This window comes from Pogoniulus pusillus, chromosome 12 (genome assembly GCF_015220805.1).
Source record: "Pogoniulus pusillus isolate bPogPus1 chromosome 12, bPogPus1.pri, whole genome shotgun sequence".
In the NCBI taxonomy this organism is placed as follows: Eukaryota; Metazoa; Chordata; class Aves; order Piciformes; family Lybiidae; genus Pogoniulus; species Pogoniulus pusillus.
The window spans coordinates 30017538-30044592 of record NC_087275.1 but is presented as its reverse complement, the minus strand read 5'-3'; the positions used below and the strand labels follow the sequence as shown (position 1 = coordinate 30044592).

General features: G+C 45.4%; 1 protein-coding gene across 1 annotated transcript; it reads left to right on the top strand.

Annotated features, from left to right (window-relative positions):
• The first annotated feature begins 12232 nt into the window (after nt 1–12232).
• Nucleotides 12233–24995, top strand: LOC135179895 (organic solute transporter subunit alpha-like). Its single transcript, XM_064151989.1, has 8 exons — nt 12233–12678; nt 14716–14867; nt 15651–15724; nt 17236–17394; nt 21403–21514; nt 22504–22650; nt 23551–23656; nt 24120–24995. The coding sequence occupies exons 1-8, from the start codon at nt 12600–12602 to the stop codon at nt 24305–24307; spliced, it is 1017 nt and encodes a 338-aa protein (XP_064008059.1). The 5' UTR covers nt 12233–12599; the 3' UTR covers nt 24308–24995.
• Nucleotides 24996–27055: the final 2060 nt, after the last annotated feature.

The following is a 27055-nucleotide window of genomic DNA, read 5'->3' as shown; positions in this document are numbered from 1 at the left end:
AGACCTGCTTGCCACTCTAATTTTTCAGATCAGAAGCTGCAGCCCAAGCAGGCAGCAGAGACACTCTGAGCTTTCTCAGCTCCTCCTTCCTTGGGGCAGGCTGCACTGCTGTGCCCAGTGCTGGAGCTTATCTCCCCATCCATTTAGTGCCACTTTGGCAGATCAACTGGCTCTGGCCCCTGGGCTCCGTTGCTTCACTTTAAGGGATTACTCTTAACAGAGACATTTCCCAAACCTAGTGCAGCAGCATCAGCCACACTCATACTCACTATGAGGCTGATCAAGCCCTGGTACAGGTTGCCCAGAGAGGTTGTGGAGATATTAAAAACTCAGATGGACATGGCCTGGAGAAACCTGCTCTCACTGCCCTTTCCCTAAGCAGGGGGCAGGCAGAACATATGATCTCTGAGGGTATCAACCCTCCTCAGCTTGTCTGCAAGTCTTCATAACACAGCATGACAGTGTGATGTCACCCTAAGGCAAGGTCCTGCACATGAGAGGTAGGGCTCGATGGAGAACTGCTACTGGAACAGAGCAGAGAGAGATGCTCACCACTGGTACACAGAAGCAGTGAGCTATTTGGGCACAGACATGCTTTAATCTCCTGAAATGGTTACTGATCTTGCAGCATTATGGCTTCTCAGGGACACTCTCACCTCCACACAATTTTATACAGCTCAATATATTTTCCAGTGGGATAGAAGCAGCTTCCACAATGGCCACTGCAGGCAGAAAGCAAGGAAAGGCAAGGAAACTGGATGATCTTGGAGGTCTCTTCCAACCTGGTTGATTCTATGAAACCACCACTTCTTCCTGAACTGCAAGAACTAGAAGCACATGAATGCACCTGGGAACCATACTGAGCATGTAACAATGCTGTGCTTCATGTCTATCTACTTTCAAACACCAGAGGCATTATAGCTGGCTTTTAAAAAGGGAACAGGTTCCTCAAGTGTGGCAAAAATAGCCCAGGAATCATTAAAAGCATGCTTTTGGGTTGAATACATTTTCTTCTGTAGTCTAAGCTGTTAAAGAATGCTGAGATTTAAAGAGATATACACCTTGCTCTGGTGAGACACCAGCTCCAATACTGCATCCAGTTCTGGTGTCCCCAGCATAAGAAGGACACAGAGCTATTGGAGTGAGTCCAGAGGAAGGCTACAGAGATGATTTAAGGGCTGGAGCACCTCTGCTATGAGGATAGGCTGAGGGAGCTGAGGGTGTTCAGAAGACTCCAGAGGGATCTTGTAGCTGTCTTCCAATACCTGAAGGGATCCTACAGGAAGGCTGCAGAGGGACTTTTCATAAGGGTGTCTAGCAACAGGACAAGGGGGAATGGTTTGAAGCTGAGGGAGAGAGAGTTAGACTGGACCTTAGGAATAAGTTCTTCAGTACAAGGGTGGTGAGATTCTGAAATAGACTGCCCAGGGAAGTTGTAGATGCCTCTTCCTTGGGGGTGTTCAAGGCCAGGTTGGATGGGGCCTTGAGCAGCCAAGTCAAGCTGAGAGGCGTCCCTGCCATGGCAGGAAGGTTGGAGTAGATGATCTCTGAGGTCACTTCCAACCTAAGCCATTCTATGAGTCTACAATTCTATGATCCACTTTTTATTGTATTCTGCTGGGGGCTTTTGGAGTTTGATTTTGTTTGTCTGGTTGTTGTATTTTTTGTTTTGTTTTAATATTTAGGATATTGCTCATATTTTCAAAACATTATTGTTTTCCTGACAAAAAAAAACATCTTCCACAAATGGGCTTTTATTTGGAGCAAAAGCTGAGAACCTTGCAGAAAATGAGACTCCAAGGAAAATACCAACTACTACACTGTGGAGATTACACTGTGGCTTTTTGTCCAGCATTTCACTGCCTTAGTTTTACTGCCAGGAAGGTTTTCAGCCACACTTCATTTCAAACGATTGGTGTCAAATGTTTATATAAATTACTTTCAGGCCATGCAAATGTTTGCACTGCAAAAAAAATTGGACCCTCTCAGTCAGACAAGATAATTTTTGATGTGTTGTGAGATTTGAACACCTCCTCCCAAAAATATAGAATCACAGAATCACAGAATCAACCAGGTTGGAAGAGACCCCCAAGATCATCCAGTCCAACCCAGCACCCAGCGCCAGCTAATCAACTACACCATGGCACCAAGTGCCCCATCCAGGCCCTGCCTGAACACCTCCAGGGACAGCAACTCCAGCACCTCCCTGGGCAGCCCATTCCAAAGGCAAATCACTCTGGGTAGAACTTCCTTCCAACATCAAGCCCATACCTCCCCTGGCACAGCTTGAGACAGTGTCTCCCTCCTCTGTTGCTGCTTGCCTGGCAGAAGAGACCGACCCCACCTGGCCACAGCCTCCCCCTAGGCAGCTGCAGACAGCAATGAGGTCTGCCTGGGTGGAACTTAACTCAGCCACCTGCTATGGCTTACAAAGTCAGAACGAATTGCTGGGGAGTAAATATTGGAGAAAATGTTAACTGACCATGGAAAATTGGGAGAAAGAGGGAAAAGAAACAAAGGGCAGCAGAGAAATTATTGTCTGAAAATTATCCTGTGGGAATGACAGGACAGGTACCATAATATTCATCTGTCAGGATGGGCTGAAGGATGCTGGGGGAGATGTGGTAGTTGCTAAATGAAGGTGCTACTCAACTTGTCAGATGCTAGCAAAGAGGAAATTGGTGGCAATAGGAGATAATAGAAGAGGGAAGTGGTGGTAATTCAGAAAGACGTTAGGCTAAGGTAGAGCTAAGAGATGCTGCCATGGGAACTGCCAAGCAAGAGTAGGACAGCTTGTTTGGGTGTCTGATAGACCACACATCCTGCAGCTTGCACTTTAACAGGAATGATTTATCCTGTGAAACAAGAAGACATTCTAATAAAATGATAAGGTGATGAGGGGAAGATAGAATGCAGAGAAGAAAGGTACAGAGCCTTTGACAAATTATTGGGTTTGGGTCCTTTTTCTCTTCTGCAGAACCACAAACATTTGAGCAAGGTCTGTAAATCCTGGAGGGAATGGCTACCCCTGGCCTCCAGAGAAGGGCTGTCCCTGGCTTAGTTGTCTTATGCCTGAAGTACATTTGTCTTCCACATACAGATCAAAGGGACAGACGCCAGCTGCACAAAGAAAGAGAGATGTGCAGGAGACAGGCAGGCAGCTTCTCCCTCTTGCTACCAGTTTCTCAGGGGTTTTTCTCTGGTTTACTGAAAAGTACCATTTCCTAACCTCTCAGAGCACTTGGCTCCTCCTCTCCAGTTTTGGCATTTGTCTGAAGCCTAACTTCCAGTTTTCATCTTGTGGTGGTTTTGCACCATGTGGAATTTGGGATTTACCCCAGGAGAGTGAATTCCCATGCTTTACTCAGAGTTTGGAAGCAAGATGAAATTATTAGTTACAAAAGTAGGCTAAATAGAAAAGGTAATAAGCATATACAAGTATATATGTGTGTGTGTGTGTGTAATATTATCATATGCAAGTGTGTATATATATATATATATATATATATATATATATATATATATATATATATATATATATAAATAAAATAGACAAGTATATATATATATATATATATATATATATATATATATATATATATATATATTCACACACATATACAACTAGACACATACATATACAACTAGACAATAGACCAGACCCCTCTGGACACCCTCCTGGACAAAGCCTAGGGGCTGCTGCCAGCTAACACAACATTCTCTCTCCCCGCTCCCAGTCAGTGTTCTAACCAATAACTCAAACAATGAAGAGTGGGACAAGCAAGCAAGGCCAGAAGGAGAGAAAGGGGGGAAAGGAAGGAAGAAGAGCCCAGGACAAGCTGTGCTTCAAATTACATAGAAATTCTGCAGCCCAATGGAATGGGATAAACTTATCTCTTCTGTTTCATTCAGCCCCTTTGAGAGTCCAACCCCCTGGACTCTCTGGAATTCTCTGGAATACTTTTACTTACCATTTACAAGTAAGACACTAGTCTTAAACCCCTAACACATCTGCAGACAGCCTGTATATTTCAGCTATTACAAACATCTGCCTCTGGTTTATCTGAAGTTTTTTGTTTTTCCTTTCCAGCCAAACTGTGCTCCAGATGCTCTTGCTTCTCTACCAAAATCTCCACTGCTCCTGTTTGGCTTTGTGTCTGAACTGCAGGACAAAAACTCTGTAACTGAAGGCCATTTGCAGGATGTTTGTGCTCTTCTTTCACTTTCCCAGCTCAGTGCAAACTCAGACATTGCCTATGGCTTTTCAATATCTTCTTAAAACCATCCATTTCCCCATGCAGGCAGAGGGAAAGCTGTAGATCTGAGTTAGCTTTCAAATAACACCAAACTGAAAACGTTTTTTTCCCCCTGGTTGTAACTTGAACTTAATTTCTATTAATTACTTGTGGGGGAAAAAAATATTAAGAGGAAGGAAGGAAGGAAGGAAGGAAGGAAGGAAGGAAGGAAGGAAGGAAGGAAGGAAGGAAGGAAGGAAGGAAGGAAGGAAGGAAGGAAGGAATGAAGGAAGGAAGGAAGGAAGGAAGGAAGGAAGGAAAAGAAAGAAAGAAAGACAGAAAGAAAGAAAGAAAGAAAGAAAGAAAGAAAGAAAGAAAGAAAGAAAGAAAGAAAGAAAGAAAGACAAAGAAAGAGAAAGAAAGAGAAAGAGAGAAAGAGAGAGAGAAAAATAGAGAGAAAGAGAGAAAGAAAGAAAGAAAGAGACAAAGAAAGAGAGAAAGAGATAAAGAGAGAGAAAGAGAGAAAGAAAGAGAGAGAGAGAGAAAGAGAGAGAAAGAGAGAGAGAGAGAGAAAGAAAGAGAGAAAGAAAGAAAGAAAGAAAGAAAGAAAGAAAGAAAGAAAGAAAGAAAGAAAGAAAGAAAGAAAGAAAGAAAGAGAGAAAGAAAGAGAAAGAGAGAAAGAAAGAGAGAGAGAAAGAGAGAAAGAAAGAGAGAGAAAGAGAGAAAGAGAGAAAGAAAGAGAGAAAGAAAGAGAGAAAGAGAGAAAGAAAGAGAGAAAGAAAGAGAGAAAGAGAGAAAGAGAGAGAGAGAAAGAGAGAGAGAAAGAGAGAAAGAAAGAAAGAAAGAAAGAAAGAAAGAAAGAAAGAAAGAAAGAAAGAAAGAAAGAAAGAAAGAAAGAAAGAAAGAAAGAAAGAAAGAAAGAAAGAAAGAAAGAAAGAAAGAAAGAAAGAAAGAAAGAAAGAAAGAAAGAAAGAAAGAAAGAAAGAAAGAAAGAAAGAAAGAAAGAAAGAAAGAAAGAAAGAACTTAGGAGTGCACCTCCAGATAGAAATAAGGTTTGGTTTAGAAGAAGAAACAGCTAACACAACACACAACCTTAGCTCTCCAGCTCACGCTATTACTCACAAACTGAGCTTCAGAGTTTTGCAAGCTATGTATGTTTATGTAACAGTAAAGAACAGAGTTTCAGGCTGTAGCACTGATTTTGTAGGTCGGCAGTGCAGGATTTTGCCCGTGCCTAGGCTGCTGGCACAGGCAGTCACACTGCTATGGTGACTAAAACCTGTCCTGACACTTTGCACTGTTGCACTCAAGCTCTTTTCTCCTTGCTTGCTGGTGGGTGGTCTGCCTGCTACACAAAACAACATACCTCTAGTTTTGGAAGGTGTCCTGGCTTGTTATTTTTATTATCTGATTATATTACAGGTTTGCTGTTGTGTGTGCATGTTCTGTTGTTCTGCCCCCTTTGTTATTTTTTAACTCCTCCCCAGTAACAGCAATAGAGAAAGAGCAAAACCCATTTCTGTCATGTTATGACCTGTGAGGGGAAATGCATGATGTATCTTGCCCAGCACCTGACTGTTGTGGAAAAAAGCCATCTCCCAGTCAGAATAACACAGAATCATAGAATTGTTAAGGCTGGAAAACACTTTAAGATCGTTGGTCCAACTGTAACCAAACTACCGCTGAACCATATCCTGAAACACCACATCTACACAATTCTTGAACACCTCCAGGGATGGCATTTCCATCACCTCACTCTTCTAGCCCCTTACCAGTCACTCATTAAAGAAGTTTTTCCCTAAGGTCCAATCTAAACTTCTCCTGGCGCAACTTTAACCTATTGCCTCTCATCCTATTGCTGGTTACTTATCTCCCAACACGAGCCTCACTACAACCTCCTTTCAGGTAGTTGTAGAGAGCAATAAGACACCTCCAGGGACTCAACCACCTCCCTGGGCAGCCCATTCCAATGGGAAACCACTCTCTCTGCCAACAACTTCCTCCTAACATTCAGCCTATACTTCCCCCTGTACAACTTGAGACTGTGTCCCCATGTTCTGTTGCTGGTTGCCTGGGAGAAGAGACCAACCCCCACCTTGCTACAACCTCCCTTCAGGTAGTTGTAGACAGCAATGAGGTCCCCCCGAGCCTCCTCTGCTGCAGGCTGCACACCCCCAGCTCCCTCAGCCTCTCCTCACAGGGCTGTGTCCCAGGCTCCTCACCTGCTTTGTTGCCCTTCTCTGGACACGTTCCAGCACCTCAACATCTCTCTTGAATTGAGGAGCCCAGAACTGGACGCAGCACTCAAGGTGTGGCCTGAGCAGTGCTGAGTACAGGGGAAGAATAACCTCCCTTGTTCCACTGGCCACACTGCTCCTGATCCAGGCCAGGATGCTATTGGCTCTCTTGGCCACCTGGGCTCACTGCTGGCTCATGTTCAGCTATTATCTACCAGTACCCCTAGATCATTTTTGGTCTGGCTGCTCTCCAGCCACTCTGTCCCCAGCCTGTAGCTCTGCTTGGGGTTGTTGTGGCCAGTCCTTTGTGCACTGTTTCCTCATTCTGAAACACTGCACTTTGATTTCCAGCACCTTTTTCTTCTTTTCTTTCTTTTTTTAAATTTCAGTGAGTTTTAAAACCCTTCAGATTCCAAAATTTGCTTTGCACAGTAGCCACAGAACAGTCCACATAGGAAGTATCCAAATAAATGTTTCTACATAAAAAACAGTTTAAGCATAGTTTTCTGTCAATAAATCTTTCTAAACTCTCTCCTCTTAGCTGAAGCTCTGGTTCAGATGAACAGGCATTTTTGACACAAAGACTTCTCAAAGTGCTTGACAGCCATCCTCCAGAGGTTAGGGGTTATAAGTCAAGACTGGGAAGGGAAAAAAAACTCCAAAAATTCACCCTAAGGAAAGAACTCCTTCATCCTAATCTATTATTTTTGATGCTGAAGATCTGTGAGGTTTGTCTTTGCCCATCAGTGCCCTCAGACACACATGAGATGCTCACAAAGTGGCATTTACTTGGTCCTTAAGACGTATTTGTCTTACTGCTCATCAAGGCTCCTTTGGGGAGAAACTTCTCCCATTGCTGAAAAGCTCTGCAATCAAATATCTGTACTTTGTCACAGCAATGGCAGAGAAAATGGCACTGTCTGCCTCTATGCTCCCTTAGGATGCTGATTGTTGGCTCCCCCACTTACCACCAATTTGGGGTCCTAATTTTATAAGGTTCTTTCAGCTCTTTGTTCTACCGTGAACTTGAATTCTACTGTGAATTTCCCTTCTGCTACTCTACTGCCACATTCAATTACTAGTAAGTTACTTCTAAAAGGTTAAGACAAGACAAATAATTACTCTGTCTGGACAAGTGTGTGACAACATATTACAAAAATAATAGTTTGATCCTACTTCTTGATATTTCTCCCCTATATCAACTGCCAGAAATTGATTTGCTGCTTTAGAAGTGAGATAAAATGAGGCTTGTTAGCTTCTGATTTAATGAAAGCCTCTCTCTCTTCTCTTTTATTGCTACTCTACTGCTAAGAGTCTTTGTTTAACTTCTGCCCCTTCTAAGCACAGATCTAAAGCTTCTGGAACACCTGAAATACTTTTTCATGTAGAAATCTGTCTGTCTGAACAGGCACAAAAATGACAACCTATTTTTGTTATCCAAGTTTGTTTTATTGCCATCATTTTATATCTTGCTTTTCACATTTGCTACCAGCATCCAAATAATAACCCAATCCCAGTTTAACTTCTTTAGCAGTGATAGATATCACAGTATCACACAGTATCATCAGGGTTGGAAGAGACCTCACAGATCATCAAGTCCAACCCTTTACCACAGAGCTCAAGGCCACACCATGGCACCAAGTGCCACGTCCAGTCCTGCCTTGAACAGCCCCAGGGACGGCGACTCCACCATCTCCCCGGGCAGCCCATTCCAGTGTCCAATGACTCTCTCAGGGAAGAACTTTCTCCTCACCTCCAGCCTAAATCTCCCCTGGTGCAGCCTGAGGCTGTGTCCTCTTGTTCTGGTGCTGGCCACCTGAGAGAAGAGAGCAACCTCCCCCTGGCCACAACCACCCCTCAGGTAGTTGCAGACAGCAATAAGGTCACCCCTGAGCCTCCTCTTCTCCAGGCTAACCAATCCCAGCTCCCTCAGCCTCTCCTCGTAGGGCTGTGCTCAAGGCCTCTCCCCAGCCTCGTCGCCCTTCTCTGGACACGCTCAATGTCCCTCCTAAACTGGGGTGCCCAGGACTGAACACATTACTCAAGGTGTTCCTTCTCTCATATTAATGAGCCACCTTTTCTGAAATGGGTAGTTTATTACTGGCAGGTGAGGTGAAAAGTTAACAGTTTTACAGTGGAAGATGCCAGGTTGTATCTAATTTCAACTGCTTATTGTGCTACAGATGAGAGACAGAATTTCATTTAATTGTTGAACCTGTGCATGCCTTTGGAAGCTGGACTAACTTTTTTTAGCTGGTTAGGATTCCAAACTTGTGAGATACCTGAGGTATGGTCCTGTTGCACTGAAATTTAATTTACTTTTTCCAGTACAAACTTTTCTTGTTAGCTTGAACTCAGATCACAGGATCACAGAATGTTAGGGGTTGGAAAGGACCCAAAGAGATCACTGAGTCCAACTCCCCTGCCAGAGTAGGACCATACAATCTAGCTCAGGTCACACAGGGACTCATCCAGAAAGAAAGTCTCCAGAGAAGGAGACTCCACAACCTCTCTGGGGAGCCTGTTCCAGTGCTCTGTGACCCTTCCAGTAAAGAAGTTTCCTCTTGTGTTGAGGTGGAACCTCCTGTGCTGCAGCTTACATCCATTGCTCCTTGTCCTATCAGAGATAGCATCATTCACAGATAGCACATCACAGATGAGCATCATTCTCACCCCCCACCCCTCAGCAACGTTCTTTGACTGCCTTTCCCATTTGCACTTGTTACAATTGAGGACTATGGTCCTAGTTATAAGTAAAGTTTTCTAGAGAATTCAGAGACCAGCATTGGGCTTCAGAGGTCAGTGTGGAGAGAGCACTGCTGAAGAGCCTGGTCTAAGAAAGTGTGCATAGAGACGTGGACCTTCAGCTGTGGTTGCTGAGGGATCAGGGCATGCTTTTCACTTTGCTTTATTAAATGTAAGGACTGTCAGGAAAATATTGTTGTCAAGAAATAGCCCAGAATGTGAGGAAGAGGTGATGCACATCACCCCCAGACATACAGCAGCTTCTAAGGAAGTTGATCTACTGTTCAACCCAAAAATGGGAAGTGGTGTTCCTAACAAAAAGGGATTGTGGTGGATTTGCTTTTAGACTGTGTTCTGCAAAAGAGACTCCAGTAGAAGAGAGAATAGGATGGATTTCTACAACATCAGCTGAGAGTTAATCCTCAACTCCTAAACTTCTGCCTGTTAATTTTCTGCAGGTTTGAGACAGGCAACTCTCTAACACTGTATTCAGTGTATGCTGCAGTATTTGCTCCTAACTGGTACTACTAAATGACTAAAATAGGAGACAGGTAATTCTCTAACACCATATCCAGTGTATGCTGCAGTATTTGCTCCTAACTGGTACTGCTAAATGACTAAAATAGGAGACAGGTAATTCTCTAACACCATATCCAGTGTATGCTGCAGTATTTGCTCCTAACTGGTACTGCTAAATGACTAAAATAGGAGACAGGTAATTCTCTAACACCATATCCAGTGTATGCTGCAGTATTTGCTCCTAACTGGTACTGCTAAATGACTAAAATAGGAGACAGGTAATTCTCTAACACCATATCCAGTGTATGCTGCAGTATTTGCTCCTAACTGGTACTGCTAAATGACTAAAATACAAGACAGGTAATTCTCTAACACCATATCCAGAGCATGCTGCAGTATTTGCTCCTTACTTGTACTGCTAAATGACTAAAATAGGAGACAGGTAATTCTCTAACACCATATCCAGTGTATGCTGCAGTATTTGCTCCTAACTGGTACTGCTAAATGACTAAAATACAAGACAGGTAATTCTCTAACACCATATCCAGAGCATGCTGCAGTATTTGCTCCTTACTTGTACTGCTAAATGACTAAAATACAAGACAGGTAATTTTCTAACACCATATCCAGAGCATGCTGCAGTATTTGCTCCTAACTGGTACTTGCTAAATGACTAAAATATGACTGTCAAATCCAAAATTGTTACTGTATGGATTCTTCAAGGAATTCTTAAGTCAAAGCAGCCTGCAGGTTTCTTTTAAATATGGTATAATAGCCATGAGTTTTGTCACTCCTACACTTAATGTGTGCATCTCTTCAGGCATTGACAAAGCTGCTTCATTCAGAAAAGGGATTCACAGGGAAGGGAGTTTTATTTTTAGCTTTCAGTGAATACAAGAAGCTGGCAACCAAAATAGCAGCAGATGGGAAGGAATCCTGTTGTCTCTGCTCAGGGAGAACCTTCAAAGGCCTTGGGCAGTCTTTCCATTTCAGCAGATTCCAACTTGAGCTTTCGGTTACATTTCAGAATATGTGGTCATCTTCACCTAGTTTGGTAAAAAAATCAAGCAAACCGGGTAGAAAATGCATAGTGGGTGAAGGTTTATTTCTCCCTCTACTAGCAAGCGTTTCTTCAGATGAGTAAATAGAGTTCCAAACAGAAATCAAGATGGAACAATGCTTGAAGAATTCTGCCTGCATCTTTCTACAGCTGAGCAGCAGCAGATGTGCTGGATGGAGGAAGCTCTGGGCTGCCCGTGAAGACTGGGCAGATACCACTTTCTAACAGCCAGTTACTACACAACTCTCCTGGAGAAACAGTAAAGCTCTCCTCTTCACCTTCTAGTGTAGTGGAAACAATGCCAGCAATGCCAAGGAGGATTTAACATAAATGGCTCTGGTCTGCAAGCAAGCCCTCTTGACAGAAACAGACGAGGTTATCTAGCCTCATCTGTCTCACTCCCAAATTCTGCCGCACTAGAAGGGATTTGCCTTTGCTCAGTCGGCGTCTCCTGCAGTTTTCCACCGAGCAGATCAGTTCCCCTTTGCCTCCTTGAGTTCTTGCTGGCAGTGTTTCAGTGTCTGGCTTGGTCTTTCAGTAAAACCTTTGGGAGCCCTGAGGAAACTACAAGGCAGCTTCTACAGGGGCCCATGCTGCCTACAAGCATCCCACACTCCCTGGATTCCCTGCCCTTCCTCAATTTGTTCAAGTTCCTGGAATACCACCTTGATGGATGGAGGCCTTCAGATGTGTTTTAGCTGTTTTCTGTCTTTCCTCCTTTATCTATTAATTCATGTCAGTCCTTTGTATTTTTCCCCATGCTGATTCTTTAGCTGCCATTTCTGAGGTCTAGGCAACGTGGCCCAAAGATCTCTCTCCTGAGTGGCAATAGCTCCTCATTGCATAAGTAGCTAAGGATGAAGACATCCCTGAACACTACTTTGCATTTATTTATGCAGCATGCCACCTGCTGTTCTGTCTCTTGGTGCTGTAGCCACCCCTCTGCAGCTATGTGCAGCTAAGCTTTCAGACCGACTATCCAGAAAAAGTTGGTGGGTCACCAAACTCCATCATTTCATGGCTGATTTCCTTTCCCTGGAAGCATCTTGAAAAGGCTCAAGCTTCAGAAAGGCCCCTTCCAGACGGTGAAACATGAGAGAAAGTGGAGAATCCTCTGATGTATTCCTGCTCTCGCTGTGCTCTCCTTCAGCCTGCGCAGAAGCTGGTGCAGCTTTTCATCTCACTCACCAAGAAAATCGAGAAGTTTTTGGTGGAAGACTCCATGAAAAGCATTTTGAACAACTATTATGCTGACCAAACAACTTTCTGCCTCCCCAGGCCCCTGCAGAGGGTCTGGTGCTCAGGGCTCCTCTGACCTGGCTCAGGTGAAGGCAGGCACGACACCGGAGAATCCGACTAGGGAATCCTGGCTGGTTGCCCATCCTGCCCCGGCTGGCAGCAAGACTCCACTCAAGGTGCCCTGACACCCTCTGCCTCCGAAGGACAGGGAATGGGGGGCGGCTTCCGCCAGAGCACCGCCGGGCAGAGGCGCCGGGAGCAGGCGGACAGTGAGTCCCCGCAGACACAGTGGGAAGGAGACGGGCGCCATGCCTCCCGGGCTGGGCAGCGTTCCCCACGCCGGTGGCCGGAGTCGCAAGGCGCCATGAGGAAGCTCGGAGGCCGAGCTCTGCGCGCCGCCCGCCCGGCCGCGGCTCTCGGGCTAATCATTAACCTCGGCGGCTCCGGCATCGCACCTCCCGCGCCGCACGGGGACCGCCGGGCGGGTACCGCCTGCCGCCCGCTGTGCCCTGTCCCCTCCGCACTGTCAGGGCACCGCGGTGGGCGCCGGCGGCAGCAGCGCCATGGAGAGCCAGGCGAACGGGACCCTCCACCCGTCCTGCAGCGCCAGGGAGCCGCCCTACTCGCAGGAGCTGCTCCAAAGTAAGTGCAGCTGCCCGCCGGGGCCGGGGCGAGGGAGGGAAGCGTGTGGGGGACGCAGCGCCCACAGGCGGGGGTGGCGGTGACTGCCGTTGCTGCTACCTCTGCCCATCCCACCGCCGAGCTTCCCCGCCGAGGAACCCCCCGGGAGGAGGCTGGCGGCTCCCCGTCGCGGCCGGAATTCGTGGGAGGGAGAGAGAATAGCAAGGCTCCCCGGCACACAGCCGCGGCCGGGCCGATCGGCGAGGGAAGGGTGGCCAGAGGAGAGTGCCGGGGATCCCGAGGGATGACCCAGCCCATTGACCTCTGCCTATGGTGACTGCTCCACCTGTAGCCAAGCCTAGAATCGTCGTGGGTTTTTATTCCAGCAGGCTGGGGCAGAGGTTCACCTTTGCATGCACTGCCAATAGACAGGCTGCAGCCACAGCGGGACTTCATACCAGTGATGAACATGAACTTCTCCTAAATTAAGTGTAACTCCATGGCAGTGCTTTCTGCTGTCTCCAGAAGCACCTTTCTTGGGTAAAACATAGAATCATAGAATCATAGAATCAACCAGGTTGGAAGAGACCTCCAAGATCATCCAGTCCAACCTATCACCCTGCCCTATCCAATCAACCAGACCATGGCACTAAGTGCCTCAGCCAGTCTTTTCTTGAAGACCCCCAGGGACAGTGCCTCCACCACCTCCCTGGGCAGCCCATTCCAATGCCAATCACTCTCTCTGTGAAGAACTTCTTCCTAATATCCAGCCTATACCTACCCTGGCACAACTTGAGACTGTGCCCCCTTGTTCTATTGCTGGTTACCTCAGCCATTAGTTGTGGGTAAAAGTTGATACCCATACGTAGCATAAATGGAGACATAAAACCCATCTGCCATGGGCAAATGTTAATGTTCATATCCAGCCTTGAAGCAGAAATTTAGTGAAGGCATCATTTAATCTCAGGCTAGATACATCTTTTCATTGTTAGTGTGCTCCACAAACTTCCATACTGAGCCTCTAACAAGTTTGTGTGACTAAGGGAGATATGCACAAGGATGCCTACGAATGCTCAATGGAAGCAAAGAGCTAATACTGGGAAAATAAATACATATTTGCTTGTTGTCAGCCTGGAAAAGTTCCCAGAACATGTGTTTGCTCTATAGATTTATATTATGTGTTTACTTTCTATTCTGTTACGTACTTGCATTCATCTAAGGATGTTTGTCCTGGAACTCCACCTTTCTGAAGGGAACTTTTGCATAATATGGGAACATGGATGCATATTCTTAGAATCAACCAGGTTGGAAGAGACCTCCAAGATCATCCAGGCCAACCTATGCCCCAGCCCTAGCCAGTCAACTAGACCACGGCACTAAGTGCCTCATCCAGTCTTTTCTTGAACACCTCCAGGGACGGTGACTCCACCACCTCCCTGGGCAGCCCATTCCAATGCCAATCACTCTCTCTGCCAACAACTTCCTCCTAACATCCAGCCTATACTTCCCTCGGCACAACTGGAGGCTGTGTCCCCTTGTTCTATTGCTGGTTGTCTGGCAGAAGAGCCCAACCCCACCTGGCTACAACCTCCCTTCAGGTAGTTGTAGACAGCAATGAGGTCACTCCTGAGCCTCTTCTTCTCTAGGCTAAACAACCCCAGCTCCCTCAGCCTCTCCTCATAGGGTTTGTGTTCCAGGCCCCTCACCAGCTTTGTTGCCCTTTTCTGGACACGTTCCAGCACCTCAACATCTCTCTTGAACTGAGGGGCCCAGAACTGGACACAGCACTCAAGGTGTGGCCTGAGCAGTGTTGAGTACAGGGGAAGAATAACCTCCCTCGTCCTACTGGCCACACTGTTCTTCTCACATGCTGTCTGTGGATGCTGGAAAGATTTACTCCTGAACTTTGAATTCTCTTATGGAGTTAATGGTCTATCAATGTGGCTAAGGATGAGAGCAAGTCTTTGCAAGAATAGGGCTAAGAAGCTCCTCAGAGATGGTGAGTTTACATTAAATGAAATAAACCAGAACTGGCAGTTTTCTTTTCTCTCTCTGCAGGCCTCAACCTACCAGGGAGATTTCTCTTTGCAATCTTGACCCTGATGATGCTAATTGCTAATCTGGTGTTTATGGAGGAAGCTGTCTACATCTATAGGAAAATCCCCTCCTCCAAAAGATCAATCATAATTTGGATTAATGCTGCAGCTCCAGTAAGTTTTCCCAGAAAATAGATAAAAGTGAATGTTGAGAATAGGGGTTTCCCTGAAAATCCACATAAATTTGGACAACAAGCTCTCCATGGGACAGCAATGTGCCCTTGTGGCCAAGAAGGCCAGTGGTGTCCTGGGGTGCATTAAGAAGAGTGTGTCCAGCAGATGGAGGGAGGTTCTCCTCCCTCTCTACTCTGCCCTAATGAAGCCCCACCTGGAATGCTGCATCCAGTTCTGGGCTCTGTAGTTTAAGATGAACAGGGATCTACTGAAGAGATTCTAAGGGAGGGCTACAAGGATGCTGAAGGGACTGAAGCACAGCCTGATGATGAAAGGCTGAGAGCCTTGGGGCTGGTTGCTCTGGAGAGGAGAAGGCTGAGAGATGATATAATCAATGGTTATAAATAGCTGAGGGCTGAGGTCAGGATGGAAGGGACAGGGACAGCCTCTGCTCACCTGTGCCCTGGGATAGACAGGGGGCAGTGGATGTAAGTTGCAGCACAGGAAGTTTCACCTCAACAAGAAGAAGAACTTCTTTACTGAAAGAGTGACAGAGCCCTGGCACAGGCTGCCCAGAGAGGTTGTGGAGTCTCCTTCTCTGCAGACTTTCCAGCCCTGTCTGGATGTGTTCCTGTGCAACCTGTGCTAGATTCTATGCTCCTGCTCTGGCAGGGGGGTTGGACTGGAAGATCTCCAGAGGTTCCTTCCAACCCCTAACATCCTGTGACTCTGTGAATTTGCTTTGTCTCTGTCCCTCATATAACCTCCTCCCTTTCTTTGTAGGTGATGGCTACTACTTCCTGCATTGGCATGTGGATTCCTCGCTCAACAATGTTTACAGATTTCACAGCAGCAGTGTGAGTATTCTACTTATTTCTAGAAGTTGCCCCAAACCCTGATTTTCTTCCCTCTAAACATCTGCTGCTCTTGGTAAACACAGTCATTTTGTAAATTTACCAATTTAGTAATTTTTGGTTCGAGTGGAAATCTCTTGGCAGCTCTTTTCTGGGAAGTGGAAAATGCTGAAGCAGTTCCCAGTGCTACAGTCCCCTAGTGTGGGAACCTCAGTATGAAAGATCTGTGACTTGCATGTAATTGATCCCTGGGATTGACAGTAGCTTTGAAGCAGCAGCCTTTTCTCTCCTCTCTCTGCATGTCATGTGGAATGAGATTCTGACCTGTGACTTCTTCTTTCCGTTGAGCTGTGGAGATCTATTATTAATGGTGGCAATTGAGCCTCTGATGGGTAAATCAGTGCAAAAATGTTCCACAGTTGTCCTGATAAAAGCACTTTCTGGATGAGCCTGACAGGTCTGACATGCATAGAGAAAGAGGGAGAAATGTGGTCCTTGCTTTCTGGAGGTGGTGGCACAGCCCTGGTAGGCAGAGCCAAGGAGGGGGATATTGTGCCCTTGGGTACTCCACAGTTGATTTCAGGATGGTTTTGAAACATTCTGCAGGACAGTATCACAGACTATCACCAACAGCCTCACCCCATGTCACACTGCATTTACTAAGAGACTGAGATGACAAAGGAGGGAAAATACAGTAGCAGGGGACAGTGTTAGCATGCAGCAATTTGTGCAGGTAGCACAGATCGACAGAAGCTTCCAAAGATCCAGACCTGAGGCACTTGCCGGAATTCCCCCTTCTCCCTTGCCCAAGGTACAGCTTCCCACCCCCTCACTTGCATCCATACCACTCTGTCTCCAGTTGCACTGCAAACTCCTTCAAGGAGGTAGTGCAGCTGACGAGGAACTCTTTTCTTCGGTGAAGCTGGATTTCAGTGAATCAGTTCCCTAAATTTGTTTGGGACAGGGTGGAAAGAGTGGATGCACAATCTGGGAAGGGTTGAGAATGTGCAGCTGGTGAAGGAGGGAGAGGTGGGGTTGCAGCAGTCGGTGCTTGGATCAGAGAAGCCACGCCCTGACTGGGCCTGTGCATTCAATGATAGCTACATAGGTATAAATGTATGAACCTAGTGATGCCTGTTGTTGGGTTTTGGTGGTGGTTTTCTCTTTTTAGAGGGGGAAGAGGACTTGTTTTGAAAAGTTTGTACCAGTCTGAACTAGACAACTGAGGGAAAAATACGGCCATATTGACTTGGGCAAGCCTATTAAAGCCTGTGCTTTCATATTGACTCTGACACTAGCCACCAAGTGCAGCTTTGGGAAACTCCACAGCTGCTCTGTGCCTCACTTTATTCCTCTTTCAGTGAGGTCAGGGCAGTTCTGGCCCTCCAAGATGATGGAAAGCAGAAGGCTTTATTTTTGTCGATTGCAAAGCGGACAGAAGGCAGCGCTGGCCTTGCACAGGCGTACAAGAGACACGCAGGGAAATTCAAGCTGCCATTTTCTTCCTCTCCTAGATTTTTTGCTATAGTTATCCACAAGTTCCTGATGATGATGATTAAAGAGTGTGGAGGTCAAAAGCTTCTCCTCAGGAGGTTTGAAAATGGTCACTTCACGATCAGCACCGGTCCCTGCTGCTGCTGCTGTCTTTGCCTCCCTCGTGTGCGCATCACTAGGTGAGTTGCTCTTTAAGATCTCTCAGCTGGAAAACGACTGCTGGAATTCAGCCAGCTTGGCAAGGACATGCTTACAGCAAAGGGCTTCCTCACTTCCCAAAAGCCACTCTCAAGCCATCTGTTTTGAACAGTGCCATCGCTCTGGGGCCGTACATCACCGCTAATTTAGTTCATCGTCGGAACGCAGAATTCTGCTGCATTTTAAGACTCCAGAGCTTGAGCTCCCTTGCTTTGAACCCAGTGCCATGTTCCCACTCACAGTAATGCTGAACGCTGTAGTATCTCTGCAGCTAATCCTGTTCTCCTCCCAGAAACTGTTTCTATAGTAAGCAGAGGTATGTGGGAGGGAGAATTTCTCCTCTAGGAAACGTAATAACTGAGATTTCCATTTCTTTTCATTCCAGAAGGGAACAAATGTCTCCAAATTGGGCATTTTTCACAGGCAGAATTGGGTATTTTTCCACAGGCAGCATTGTGAGATTGAGGCTGCCTTAGAAAGAAAATTTCTCTTGCTTTGTTGAAATGGAAATGTTTCATTCTGAATTTGACTTTAAAGCTATTTCAGAGTAAATTAACTTTTAGAACAGCAACAACAACAAGAAACAGGTGTGATTCCTGGAAAGCTTTGTTCTGAAAGAAATGGCGTGGTCTAGTAAGGGAAAAGCAAACATTTTCTTCTGCTAAACTTAATGCACCTCAGAGAAGTGGAGTGAGGCTGGAGAGCTGTTCCTATGGGTGCATTCTTTGTGCACAGCCTGGCTCTCACTCTGGCTGGTGTCACCCAGTCATTTACACGCTGCAGCACAGTCTGGAAGCCTCATGTGTTTCCCAGGGCTTTCCTGCTGGCACAGACTATGAGAATGTTTATCTCATTAAGAGCAAAAGCTGAAGGCCTGAATGTGCAAGACAGAGGTTTTTCTGTGAGGCCCTGGACATTGGTGTCAGAGGGACCTTAGGGAATTCATGGTCTGGTTAAATGAAAGCATCCAACAGAAGACATGTAGCAGTGTGTGATGCAGATGTGATTTGCAGAAATTCCTTTGTTGATGTCATAACAATTTATCCTTTAACTGCCTCATTCAGTATCAGAATCTAAATTCTTGTTTCCATCATTTAATTTTAATGAAGTAAACACTAATTGTTTACATTGGAGGGGGCATCAAGAAGAACAGGTAGTAAACTAACTGAAAATGGACCTCCAAGAAATGGTTGTCTGCAGCCACTGATAATGGATCTAAATGACTTCTACTGGTTTTCATCAGCATTGGTTCAGGTTTACTTCAGCAGTCAGAGCTGAAGAGATGCCACAGCTCTGAGCTGGACCGTAGATTTAATGTCACCAGTATATGTATTTTCTTTCCATGCCTGTCATCCTATGTATAGACTGCAGCAGAGTCTGGGAGAGGCTCCACTGCTATGCCTCTCCTGTTGGCCAGTACAGTGCCTGCTTGTGCTAATTAGATAATAATGCCAACTGCTTTCAGGACCTAGGTAGTCCCTACTGCTGGGAGGAAGGACAGCTGTTTGAAAAGAAAAAACAGCCTTTTTTTGTTCTGCAGAGGGCTTAGGGCTCCTTCTCCAGTGTCTGTAGTACTGGGAAGCCCATCTGCTGTCTCTGCTTCTGACTTTTAGCCTTTTCCCATGACAGGGTGTAATTTTTTTGAGACATGAGCAATCTATACCAGACAAAGGTCAGTCTCATATTCTTTTGGTAGGTATCTCCTGGGTAAACAGGGAGCTACTCCAAGGGAGGGATTAAGTCTCTTTAAAAAGCCATATGCTATCAAGATGTCCTGGGAAAGCTATCAAGATACAGTACATAGATGAGGCAAAGTAATGAGCCACACAGTGGGGAGAGATGTGGCAGAAGAGGTGTGATGGTTAGATAGACACAATTTGTGGTGTTGCAGTAACTGCACTGCAGTTTCTCATATTGCTCTTTAAAGCCCTTTGGGGATTATAAATCTTTGGTCAGACACACAAACACTAAGTGGCTGGGTAGTTGCAGGCCTTTCCACATGTGTTTGTGCTGTATCCTCTAGCATACTAAATGGCAGCCTTTTGTTTGCTGGCACACCTCTGATGGCTTTCTCAAGGGTCTAAGGTGCTACAGCATAGACAACACCGACAGTATGGGAAATAACACACAGTAATAGGCTAAAATGTGAGCCAATTGTAGCAGCCACAGCTTGTTCTGGAAGGACTGAAATTGAGTTTGGGTCAGTCAGATGTCATATCCTCCTGTTAGAAAAGTGCATAGAATCATAGAATCAGCCAGGTTGGAAGAGACCTCAAAGATCATCCAGCCCAACCTAGCACCCAGCCCTGTCCAATCAACCAGACCATGGCACTAAGTGCCTCATCCAGGCTTTGCTTCAACACCCCCAGGGACGGTGACTCCGCCACCTCCCTGGGCAGCCCATTCCAATGCCAATCACTCTCTCTGGGAAAAACTTCCTCCTAACATCCAGCCTGGACCTCCCCTGGCATAACTTGAGTCCCCTTGTTCTATTGCCGGTTGTCTGGGAGAAGACACCAACCCTACTTGGCTACAGCCTCCCTTCAGCTAGTTGTAAGCAGCAATGAGATCACCTCTGAGCCTCCTCTTCTCCAGGCTAAACAACCCCAGCTCCCGCAGCCTCTCCTCACAGGGCTGTATCCCAGGCCTCTTATCAGCTTCATCACCCTTCACTAGACACAGGATCACAGGATGCTAGGGGTTGGAAGGACCCAAGGAGATCATCAAGTCCAACCCCTCTGCCAGAGCAGGACAATACAATCTGACACAGATTACAGAGGAACACATCCAGACAGGCCTTGAAAGTCTCCATAGAAGAAGACCCCACAACCTCTCTGGGAAGCCTATTCTGTCTTAAATTGAAGAATCCAGAACTGGACACAGTACTCAAGATGTTGAGGTGGCTTTTAATGCTGCCTGGCCAGGTAACTGTGTATGGGCTGTGTTCTGGACCCAACTTAGGCCGACAGAAGTAAGAAAATCCTGAGCTGTCCTGCTGGCCTTGTGCAGTTTGCCAAGCTAAAGGTAATACTTCCCTGCTGTTAGAGTATGAAGAAGCAAACCTCCACACTACATGGCAGCATTCAAGATGCACCAAAAAAAACTACCAGTCCTTTCACCTAGGGCTGTGTGATTTCCTTTCTTCATCTACCACAGGACAAGTACCTGACCAGGAAGGCCGAATCACCCAATTTCATCAGTGAACTGAAACAGTACAGCAGCAAGGCAAGAGCAAGTGGCATTGTTGTGCAGAAACCTGTAACTGTTCTCCCCAGATTTTGCCCACACACTGTGGCAGTGGAAAAAGTTTAAGAGTTGACAATATTTAAACCAAAAAAGTGCACAGTGTGATCACAGAATTAATCAGGTTGGAAAAGACCTTCAAGATCATCTAGTCCAACCTAACACCTTCTCATTAACTAAACCATGACATTAAATGCCTAATCCAGCCTCTTTTTAAACACCTCCAGGGATGGTGGACAAGGGGCAATGGGTGGAAGTTGAGGCATAGGAGGTTCCATGTGAACCTGAGGAAGAATTTTTTCACTGTGAGGGTGACAGAGCACTGGAACAGGCTACCCAGGGAGGTTGTGGAGTCTTCCTCTCTGGAGATGTTCAAGAACTGTCTAGATGTGTTTCAGTATGATCTGCTCTAGGTGATCTTGCTCTGACAGGGGGGCTGGACCAGATGATCTTTTGAGGTCCCTTCCAGCCCCTGACATTGTATGATTCTGTGGTGACTCCACCACTTCCAAGGACAGGCCATTCCAATGCCAATCACTCTTTCTGTGAAGAACTTCCTAACACCCAGCCTGAAGCTGTCCTGGCACAGCTTGAGGCTGTATTCTCTTGTTCTGTCACTAGGTGCCTGGCAGAAGAGACCAACCCCCACCTGGCTACAAAAAAAGTTGTGAATGGGTTGCTAAGATCTTGGCCTATGTGATTGTTTTCTTTTTGATTCTTGTTTTCTTGTTTCACTTTTTGGCCAGGCGAGCTCTCTTTTGGCTGAAGCTGGGCACCTTTCAGTTTGCTTGCTTTCGACCCATCCTCATCTTTTTATCAATAGTGCTCTGGACTAATGGCAACTACACTCTTTATAATGTAAGTAAATGTTTTAATCACAGGTGGTCCACCAGATCCACAGGTTTTAGGGTTGCTGTTAGCACTGTGAAATCCAGGGGCACTTCCAAGTGAGTTTTCACTGTATTCTTTTGGGACCCTGAAGCATATAAATTCTGCCTTCTCTTAGACTTTCCATTTCCTGGCTTCTCTTGGAAAGAAACTGGGCATCAGGGTGGGTTGGGCACCAGGTTATGTTCCAATATGCTCCAATATTATGCTCCTGGTGTGCGTGCTTAGAATGTCTGGTCTCTGGAGATGTTCAAGGACAGGTTGAATGAGGCCTTGAGCAGCCAAGCCTAGTTGAGAGGTGTCCCTGCCCGTGGTGGGGAGGTTGGAGTAGATGAGGTCCCTTCCAACCTCATTCCATGATTCTATGATTCTATGATTAGCAGGACTGCGAGTTGCCCTGTGGGATGTACCTGCCCAAGTGTGTGTACTGACAAGTAAACAGGAAGCCTAATTTTATGTTCTACTGCAAATCATGGTCATTTTTATATCTGTGCAGAGTAGAAAAGAAAGTACTTCTGCTTTGTACCACATAAACCACAAGGTGATGGAGAGGTCTATCTGCTGATAATTTTACATCTCCTGAGTAACTCAGATTCAAAGTAATAAGTTTTTTGGATGTTGTTTCATGGTATAAAATAAAATACCTCACTGAATGTTGATTATGCTCTGACGAGGTGCTGAGCATTCTGAGGTCAGATTGAGGGGTTGTGTTAATTGTTACCTTCCCAGGTTAAACAGATTCACATGTCTGTGCCTGCTGAGTGAGAGCACTCATACTACTACTGCAGTTGGTGCTGTGCAGGATTCCCATGCAGGCCCCAGCAGCTGCTGCCATCAGCTTTTATGGAGACTGAAACAAGCATTTTAACATCTGCATCACCCAATTCACAACTTCTTGCTGGAAACAGTAAAATGCACTGTTAAGTTTTATAGGTACACTTGTTTAATTTGTTTCTCAGTTATCTCCCAAAGGAGCTGCAATATGGATTAACTGTGTTGTTGGTGTCCTCACCATTATTGGTCTGTGGCCAGTCGGAATCATGTTTCGACAAGTTAGAAAGGTCCTTAACTGTAAAAAGATCATCCCAAAGTTTGCTCTTTATCAGGTAAGAAGTTTAATATTTCTGATAAGAATTTCTTTTAATTGCTGGTATAAAGCCTGTCTCTCTGGCTCTTCCTTTGTTGAAAAGCTACAGTGTTTTATTTTCCATTAAATACACTATTTAAAGGCATCTTTTTACTTGATTAAAGCTGCATCCTTTTGAAGTACTCTCCTTGGCTGCCGTTCAGTTTCAGCTTGAGCCAATTTACATCTAGCCTCTCAGGAGTGCTGGAGGTGTGAAAGCTGCATAAAATCCACTTATCTTTAGGCAAGTGAAATCAAAACAGCCCCTTCTGTGAGGCTAGCAGAAAGCTTTGTAGATGTAGCATCCTGGAACACAGTGATGAAATGCTGGTGTGTGTGGTTCTACAAACTAGGAGAGGATGTGTAGGTGGCTGTTGTTTTGAATTGCTTCAGGATGTAACAATGCTCTGTTTTGACAATATTTTCCTTAGCCATTCTGCACTTTAGAGTTAGATATTAATGAAAATGGTTGGGAGTCATTAAACAGTGAGGAACAGAACCAGATACTTACATTGAAAAAGCTCAGGGCCAGAGCTACCCTTATTGCACAGTGCCCTGAAAGGAATACAACAGAATCCTTGGAAATGCACCCCTCTTGATCAGGAACTTGAACAGTATAGAAGGACTGCTGCATTAAAGTCTCTGTTAAATGAATTATTAAGTACTTATAAATGCAATAAGCTGCCTTAGGGTGAATCCAGGTGTGAGACAGCAAACTCTGCGAATGTGAGAGTGTATCACCAGACAGCTACAGGCAGCCTGCTGGTAGTTGGGAGGAGAGGGAAGACAAGAAAGGAGAAATGAGCCAAAAGAGGGTTGTTGTGTGAACTGTAAACCTGTTCCTGGTAGCTAAGTCATCTGTTTGCTCGTTCTGGTGCAGTTCATTGTCATTCTGAACAATGTGCAAACAACTGTTATCAGGATGTTGGCCACGCAAAGGATCATTGCCTGTGTTCCACCACTCTCCTCTTCAGCTAGAGGAGCATGTAAGTTCTCTTGGGAAGGATGTTCTTCATTTACATATAATGGTGCTAGGTCTGCCTGTGATATTTGGTGTTTTCTCAAACTATTCCTTTCCTGGGATCATGTAGCTTTTGGAGAATCCCGGGTTTTAATTAGCAAACAGGAACAATGGTTTTATAGCTTTCAGAATTGCAGAGGAAAACTTGATAATGAGAAGAGATGGCATTAGAAATGAGAGGGAAATGCACCAACCTGCACAGCTATTGTTAAATCTCTTGCATTTGGGATTTATAAGTCATTGCATGCTTATTGATAGGCAATGCTGGAATTCTGATGAGTGTGAGAGACACTCTGAAATGGGACAGGGTGGTCAGGTTTGTTCTTTTTGCACAGACGAAGATTAACAAGCCAGGTGATCCTTTTTTGGGGGATCTGATTTCACCCCTTCTGGGGGGGCTTTTCTTTGTCTCCTGTTTTATTTGGCAGATGTGGCCCAGCAGCTCCTCATCATGGAAATGTTTCTGATCACACTAATCTCAAGGGTGGTCTATCGGAGAAGATATGATGACCTAGAGCCTCCTGAGTGTACAGCTGAAGAAGCTGGGGACAAAAAGCAGATTCCTGAGACTATGCTGAATGGCACAGTTAGTGGAGATACATTGCCAAGGGTTTAGAAGCCTGTTCTGCAGGAGCCAGAAGCTCAGCTTCAGGAGCTTGTATATTTTTGCACTACAAACAGCTACTGTTCATGTCAGAACAGCTTCTGACATAAATGCCTGTCAGCTGTAGCTCTGAAAGGACCACTAGTGGAAAGATAACCCTGTTTTTCTTCAGTGATGTATACATGGTGTGAGTGTTTCCTTACTATGTAATTTAGTAAGATTTCATACCATGTATTTTTATGCTGTTACTGAGCACTTGGTGGTAGCCAAAATATCTCACAATGTGATTTATTTTTTTAGCTGCTAGAATGGCTACAATTTGGAGTTAAACCAGAGGCATTCTTGCTCTTCTCTTTGACTGTTTAAAACCTTCACCCTGGATTCTTGTCACATATCCAGCACATAATTTTCTCATCCTTTCTCCATTAAAATGTATCAGCTCTTACTCTATGCCATGAGCTCACCGTAGCTAATTCTGATCAGTAAATACATTTGCATTTGTTTGTTGTGAGATCTCCAGACCTCTGAATGCTCTCCACCTACAGAAACGATGACCTCTTTAGGGCAAGACTGTTTTTCATTCCTTGGCAATTCACCTCCTCACTTGGTAAATCCACAGCTGCTATCTGTAAACATGCCACTGGCAGATGTGCTCCCTACAGATGGCAGATTCTCTGTCACTGGCCTGGAAAAAAGAAAGTAGGATGGTAGGATGTAGAGTCTGAGATGTCATCTGCCACTGGTCTGTGATGTTAATGGTGCTTTGGTTCTCTGCTAGGGAAATGGGAATAATGATATTCAGGATCCTTGGTGTCTATGGGGATAAGAGTGACTGAAAGGAATGCTGAGGGTGTCTCTTGACAGCCAGCTGAACATGAGCCAGCAATGTGTTCACGTGGCCAAGAAGGCCAACAGCATCCTGGCCAGCATTAGGGGTAGCACTGTGGCAGGCAGGACTAGGGAAGTAATTGTCCCCCTGCACTTGTCACTGATGAGACAAACATTACTGTGTTCAGTTTGAGGCCTCTCACTAAAAAAGAAACATTAAGGTGATTGAACATGTCCAGAGAAGAGCAGTGAGGCTGGTGAGGGGTTTGGAAGGCATGGCATAGGAGGAGAGGCTGAGGGAACTGGGGTTGCTCAGTCTGGAGAAGAGAAGGTTGAGGGCAGATCATATTGTTCTCTACAACTACCTGAAAGGAGGTTGGAGTGAGGTTGGTGTTGGTCTCTTCTCCCAGGTAACCAGCAACAGGATGAGAAACAATGGGTTGGAGTTTTGCTGGGGGAGGGAGGTTGTTAGATTAGATTAAGAAAAACTTCTTTAGTGGTGAGGGGTTGGAACAGGCTGCCCAGGGAGTTAGTAGAATTGTCATCCCTGGAGGCATTCAAGAAGCTGTAGATGTGTCTCTTCAGGACATGATTTAGTGGTCATGGTAGTTGGGTTACAACTGGAATTGATTATCTTAAAGGTCTTTCCCAACCTTTGTGATTCTATATGCAGACTTGCAGAGCAGCATGTAAGTTCATCACAGCATTGGGAATGGTTGGCTGTGAGTTCAAGAAGCTTCAAAACTAGAAAGGAAAACGTTTTGAGTTGGCAAAGAATCTTTGTGAATTGCCGTTGAATAGATTCTTAATTTCTAGAGCAAATGAAACAAATGAGCATGGGAAATGTTTCTGTAGTGGTTCTGAAAGGGGCATGCCTTGGTGGGTGAGATCTGTGGTATGGAACAACAGATCCATGCAGCACAGCACAGACAGTGAATGGAGTGTCTGGAGGAGTGGTAGTGTCTAGGTCTGGCAAAGGCAGCTGCCGTGGCACAGCAAATCTTCACTCATTGCCATTCCTCTGGTATCTGTCCTGTCTCTGAAGTGCCTCTTAAATATATCTTGTAAACTTCAATGTGGGCCTGATTTAACCACAGGTATCATCAGCTATTATGCCTTTGGATGGAGATTTAATATTTGTTGTAATCTTCAGGTGCCATATTTCAATAAAATGGACCATGGTGATTGCTAAGCAGCCTGCAGATTTGGCAGTGAAGATGTTTTCTTTTTACTGAGCAGTCATGGAGTTCTCAAAAAACTATTTGCTTACACAGAACTCTTTTCAGAGCAAAAACCAACATTTTTTAATGGGAATGACATATTTCAGCTCAGTATGAAACAATGCTGTGCCATCTAGATGTAGATGGTCTAGGAGCTGCTGTCCCTGGAAGCGTTCAAGAAAAGACTGCATGGGCACTTAGTGCCATGGTCTAGTTGACTGGACAGGGTTGGACTGGATGAGCTTGGAGGTCTCTTCTGACCTGGTTGATTCCATGGCAGATAAATGGAAGTGTGAAGGGAAGGAATGAGGGTGTAGATCTGATGTAATTAACCCATGTAATTAGTATGCATGGGTAGTAAAGGGTGTGATCTAAAGTTGTACAAATAAATGCCTTCACAGCGAGGGGGAAAAGCCTTCTGGAGACTGTGCCAACCAACTGCTACTTATTTTGTCTTAAATACATATCTAAGTGCTTTCCTGAGTTGCAGCTTATATGGCTGCAGCAGAATGTGTGGGTCTGTCTTATTGCATCACATTTCTTCTACCTGTTCCCCCCCACCTCCCCCCCAGCTTTCTAATTAGTAATTTCTTACCCATCTTTTAATTAATAATTTCTTATCCAGCCAGGCTCAGACTAATAGCTGTAGCCTGCCTAAGAGAGGTGCACATCTAGGTAGGTGCCTGGGAGCTAAAAAAACAAGGGCAGCAAG

Coding starts and splice junctions, on each gene's coding strand:
- LOC135179895 (XM_064151989.1), top strand. CDS start 12,600: ATGGAGAGCCAGGCGAACGGGACCCTCCACCCGTCCTGCAGCGCCAGG. Junction 15,725..17,235: donor ACAGATTTCACAGCAGCAGT/GTGAGTATTCTA, acceptor TTCCTCTCCTAG/ATTTTTTGCTATAGTTATCC. Junction 23,657..24,119: donor CTCTTCAGCTAGAGGAGCAT/GTAAGTTCTCTT, acceptor TTTATTTGGCAG/ATGTGGCCCAGCAGCTCCTC.